The 5,675-nt window shown below is 57.5% G+C and overlaps 1 protein-coding gene across 1 annotated transcript; it reads right to left on the bottom strand.

Moving 5' to 3' along the window:
* Positions 1-1,033: 1,033 nt before the first annotated feature.
* Positions 1,034-2,724, bottom strand: INSM1 (INSM transcriptional repressor 1). Its single transcript, XM_047854128.1, has one exon. It carries the CDS (start codon positions 2,722-2,724, stop codon positions 1,198-1,200), a length of 1,527 nt encoding a protein of 508 aa, XP_047710084.1. The 3' UTR covers positions 1,034-1,197.
* Between the last annotated feature and the right edge of the window lie 2,951 nt (positions 2,725-5,675).

Here is a 5,675-nt window from a genome sequence, read left to right as displayed (position 1 = left end):
AAGAAATCATTTTAAATCCTTAGTGAAGCCACGTGATGCAGAAATAAATCCATCTGACTTTGACTTTGAAAATATTTTTATTTGAATAGTAAATAGTTATACAGTTGAAACAGTTCTATTGAAGCTTTCTATAAATAGCTAACAATTAAGAAAATAATGTATGTAGAAAAGAGATTGCATTTAAAAGTAAGAGCTGTTGGTTGTACAGGGGCCTCACGGGCCCTCCAAGCAGAATAAAATGGTAGGTTGTCTGTAATTCGCTCAGATAGGTATAAAAGTTAAAACTTTTAACAGATCCCTTTAGAAAAAGGCTCTCTTCTAAAATGCACAGTGAAATGTCAAGAGTGAAGGGAGGGGGAAAAGCGTACCAAAAAAAAAAAAAGATCTGCAATCAAATAATAGCATAATCTTCATAATTAATATAAATAAATAAAGAATAAATAACAATTACTCATAAATCAACATATACATTTAGAGAGAACTTATATAGTCCTACCTCAACAAAGATGATAAAACCAAAGAGTCTTATGTGAAGTATTGAGGCAGTTTCTACAGCATTTTCTGAAAATTCCCTTCCCTCCCCCAAAACAATCCCAGACAACAGTTCAAGGCATTTGTGGCTATACTAAAGAAAACTCTTTTTTAAGCAATTTGATTTGTTCACATACAAAAAGGTAAAGCCAGACTCCAGCAGTTCACAAGCCATAATAAAGCTAATCGTGTGGGAAGTTCAATTTACAGCCTGTGAAATATAAAGGCATTTATTCCTCAAGATTCACCCAAAACAACCCGTACGCTACATACATAGAGAGCAGAGATTGGTAGGCGAGAGCAAACCGCATTTCTAGACCATGAACACAGCGAATACTAGCAAGAAAAACAGCTTTCCCCTCCAAGGGGAAGCTTCCAACCACGAGACAAACGCTTACAGCTTTTCTCTCTTGTACAGAAAGAGATTGGCTCCTGTTGCGCCAAGGAGGGGAAGGGGACACAACGCAAGGGGGGGGGGGTCCGAAAGGAGTCACAACGAGAGGATTGGGGTTACCGTCACGCCACACCGAGAGAAGCGGAGACAACACTTTCACCGGGGGTGGGCGCCCCCGGAGCGGACGCGGGTTCAGGGCGCGCAGGGCGCGCTCTCCTCGTGGGTCTCCAAGAGAAGGCACAGTTCGGGGGGGCCGCGATGGAGGGCGCGCTCTAGCAGGCCGGACGCACGGGCACCTGCAGGAGGATCACCTGTCGGTTCTCGGACGGGTGGCACTTGTTGATGTGCCGCGTGAGACCAGGCGAGCTGTAGAAGGTGGCCGGGCAGTACTTGCAGGGGAACACCTGGGCGGCGTGCAGCAGGCGCAGGTGGCGCTCCTGGGCGCCCTTGCTGGGGAACGTCTCCCCGCACACTGGGCACAGGTGGCACTCGGAGGACGCACTCAGGCCCAGCACTCCGGCCGCCTCGCCGTCGCCGGCCGCCTCCTGGGGCGCCTTCTCGTCGGGCCCAGGATACAAGGCCAGTAGGTCCTCGGCCGGAGGCGCGGGCGGCGCGCCCTTGGCCTGCAACGCCTGGTGGTGCGCCAGCAGGTGCTTGCGCAGATAGGCCTGGCGGCGGAACTTCTTGGCGCAGTGGTGGCACTCGTAGAGCCCGTCCTCGGAGCCCGACTCGGACACGCCGCCGGGGCTCGGCGTGTCGCGGTCGCTGCCGCCGCCTGTCGCCTCCCGCGCCTCAGCCCTGGCAGCGGTTTCAGGCTCGGACGCGCGGGCGGCGGCGGGCGCAGGCCGCGGTTTGTGCCAGCGGCGGTGCGAGGCCAGGTTGGCGGGGCAGCTGAACACCTTGGCGCACTCGGGGCAGCGGTACTCCACGCGCACGATGCGCGAGCACTTGTGCTGCGCCAGCGCGAACGGGTCGGCGTACTCCTCCTTGCAAAGCTGGCAGATGAACTCGCCTAACGGCCGCGCCGCGCCCCCCGCCCGGCCCCGCGGCGCCTCCACCGGGCCCTCTTTGATCTTGAGCCCCAGCACAGGCGACGTGGTCACCTCGTCCTCGAAGTGCAGCTTACGGATGGCTTTGGGCTTCTTGGCGCCCGGGGCCTTGGCTACCTTGGCAGGCGGCTCGGCGGCGGCGGGGGGTGCAGGGCGCTTGCCCGGGGGCCGCAGGGAGGCGGCGGGGGGCAGCGGGGGGCCGGGCCCTGGGCCGCGGGCCGCCTCAGCGCCCGCGGAGAACGCCGTGCCCATCTTGAGCTCTGCGGGAGCGAAGAGCAGTGGGTCGCCGCCGCAGGTGCCGCCGCCGCCGCCGGTGCCATTCGCACCGCCGCCGCCGCCTCCGAGCAGAGCGGCGGGCGTAGGGAAGGATTCGGCCGAGACCGGCGACCCGAGGTTGAAACTGCGCTCGAAGTACTTGTGCTTCTCGTGCTCCCGGCTCACGGGCCGCGTGGGGCTGTAGAGCGGCGCCGGGTGCGCGGCCTCCGGGTTGCCGAAGTGCGCGGCCCGCGGGCCCGGCGGGGGCGGCGGCGGGCCCGGCGCGCAGGCGAGCGCGGCAGCGAGCGCCGCATGGGCGCGCTCGGCGGGCGGCAGCAACGGTCCCGGCCCCGGGCTTTGCGCTGGGGGCGACGCGCGGGCGCCCCCGCAGCCAGGAGAGAGCAGCAGCGCGCGGTCGCCGTCCTCGCCGCCGCGGACCCGGTAGGACACGGGCGTGGACTTCTTGCTGCGCTTCACCAGGAAGCCGCGGGGCATGTTGGCGCAGCGCGAGGGCAAGGCACTGGCTCGGTCCCACCTCCGCGCTCGGCCCGGGCGGCCCTCAGTGCCCCCGGCCCATGGCCCGGGAGCGGCGGCTACGGGACTCGCGTGGCGCCGGCGGCGGCTCGGCCCGGCTCTGCGCCCTGCACGCGCGTCCCTGTCCCCGGGCCCGGGAGCCGCTCCCTTTTAACGGGGGGAGGGGGCCATTGTTCTCGCCTCCCGCTTCCTCCGGAGCCAATCAGCGCGTCCGCACCTCCTCCGCCTGGTCGGGTGGGAGGGCTACGGGGCGGCAAAAAAGGGGCCGGGACTCGGGGGTCGCCCGTTAGGTGCGGCAGATGTACCTGAGGGCGCTGGGCCCCCGCGCGCGCCCCGCTGCCGCCCCGCCCGGCGCCGCCGCCCCGCCCGGCCCAGGCACACGCCCGGCCCCGCCTCCCTTCACGGTCTACTGCTCCTCTATGGGGAGGCGCACGTGCCTGGGCTTTGTGTCTCTCCTCCGGGGGGCGCGGAGCCGCCAAATGGGCCCGTCCATCAGCACGACAATGCACGCCCCCCTCCCGCGCGGGGATTACCCGCGGGTCGCGAGCAAAATAGCAACAAAGGAGAAGAATGGCCCCAAATATGTCAGGAGGGTTCAATCCGCGAGCCAGAGCGGAGGGGGAAGTTGTGCGCGCTGATTGGGTAGGGGCGGCGGTGGGCAGCAGCAGGCGCGGGGGAGATCTGAGTGTGGCTGCTGGGGCGGGAGAGGAGTCGGGGGAGGCGCAGGGACTCCGCCTGGTGTTTGGGAAATAATAAAAAAAATGAAAATAGTGGCCAAGTCCGGGCGTCCGAGAGGCTCGGACGGGTGGGCCTTGGGACCCAGGACCCAAGCGAAAATGGGACCCCGGAGTTGCAAACTTAGGTAGAGGTTCTGGTCTTACGGCTGCAGCCGAGGGCGGCGTTTGTATCCAAGGCCTCCGTGCGTCCGCGTGCGTGCGACTGGAAGGTTTTATCTCGACTTTTAGAAACAGTTGGCACCGCACTTCTTTAATCGCCAGCAGACGCGGCCCTGGGGCAGACGGGGGGCGGGGGGTCAAGTTGGGCTGGGTTCCAAAAGGTACTTGGATTTCTGAACTTTTTTTTTTTTTTTTTAAGTTCTCCGAGGCTCAAAGATTGGCATCCTTGGAGGAGCCCAGCCCAGGCCACTCTGAGCCGCCGCCTCGAGGCGCAGGACTGGGTTGATTCGGAAGGAGTTGGCCAAAGGCCGAAACGCGCGGTCGGCCGCGTGCGCCCCACTGAAGTTGGTTTCCGCTCTCCTTGCGCCACCTCATGCATTTTCATTCGGAGCGGGGCATTTTGTCTGCCGGCTGACATCAGATGCTAAATCAAGGGCTCCAATCAAGGCGCAGCGGAATAAAGGGGCCGCCTGTCTGGGCGCGGGGGCCCCCCCGGAGCCGTGCCCCCTTCACCTTTGTGAAGGAAATTAACCTCCCGCTATTGAGCGCCGGTCGCGGCCAATCTGGACGCAAAAGAGACGCGTGCTGCCGACCGGGGGGAGGTGGGGGCAATCTGTCCTCAGAGGCAGGCTGCAGCCTCGGAGAGGACAAGCTGCCTCCCCCTTGCCACCAAGAAGAGACAACAGCGAAGATCCACACACTCACAACCCCCTGCCCACCACCCCCGCCGCCCTGTTTGGACCCAGACCGGGCCCTTTGCCTTCATCCTCTTCCCTGCCCAGCCCCGAGGAAACACAAAAGACATAATCTCCGGGGGACCGGGGCAGAACCTCAAGAGTGCGTAGTGGGCCTGATCACCCATCACTTAGGGAACAAATAGCAAAGCCACAGAAAATGTCATTATGTTGTGAGAAAAATGTCACTTTATTGAGAGAGAAGGACACGGACATTTTTCTGGAAAGCTCTGTGCACCTAGATTATACTGAATTTTGCTTATGCTTAATGCCACTGAAGGTATTTGTGTTTGGATTTTCCCTCTGAAAATACCCTAGGAGGGAAATTAAGAACACCCTTTCCTTCCTTCCTTCCTTCCTTCCTTCCTTCCTTCCTCTCCCTTTCTTTTCTTTCTTTCCACATGAGTAAGAAGTTGTAATGAGAACAATTGTTAGGCTTAGTTAATCAAAGGGTTAATCAAGTTGGTTAATCAAAAGGAACGATGTTTATGATTTTTTCTTTGTGATTTAACTCAGACTAAAAACAGAAAAATATATATCATGGGATATATTTTAGAAGCTCTCACCCTCGTTTTAAAATTGCTAACTGCGGTGAATGCTAGTCCTCAAAAAAGTTAGGAATTCTAAAATGAGTTTATCTGAAATTTATAAATACGTTTCAATCTAAAAGTAACTGATGTTATTTCCTTGCTCTTTTGAGCGCTGATTAATACTGCTGATGAAATTAGAAGTAGGAGAGGGATTCCGGGACAGCTTTGGCCAATTTTATTTTCTAATCACGAATCCCATCTGGATTGTGGGATAACAGGGTGGGGTTCGGCCCACGGTCCGCAACTGACTGCGGGGTTATTTGGTCTTGCATGTGTAACACTACTTTCATTCAACAGATAACAGGGAGAGTTAGTCACCTTGTGAGTCCTTTAAAAATAACAACACCCATAATTGTAAGGAGGGTGTGGGAGGGGGACAAAAAACAACAACAACAACAACAACAAAACAAGACCCCTGCCTGAATGCAGCGAATTCAAAGGGGTTCTGAATTAAGTTAAGAGAATCTATTGAACACTACTGAGATTCAATGGTCCTTTTGCTTAATTTGTGGTTTTTAATCTTGCCAGCGAAAATGAAATCTGCTTTCAGACGAGTACGGTCAAAATAAATGGAAATTTGAAAGGTACTAGAATTAGAAACAAATTTCATAACTCGGCTAGAGAAGAATTAGGCTGAGCGCGCGCACGCACACACCAGCACCCTCCAAGTAGGCACAGTCTTGCACCTGGTC

The sequence above is a fragment of the Prionailurus viverrinus genome, chromosome A3 (genome assembly GCF_022837055.1).
Source record: "Prionailurus viverrinus isolate Anna chromosome A3, UM_Priviv_1.0, whole genome shotgun sequence".
Classification (NCBI taxonomy): Eukaryota; Metazoa; Chordata; class Mammalia; order Carnivora; family Felidae; genus Prionailurus; species Prionailurus viverrinus.
This window is presented reverse-complemented; position numbering and strand designations above follow the sequence as displayed.

Excerpts from the sequence above, each read along its gene's own strand:
- INSM1 (XM_047854128.1), bottom strand. The coding sequence starts at position 2,724 with ATGCCCCGCGGCTTCCTGGTGAAGCGCAGCAAGAAGTCCACGCCCGTG.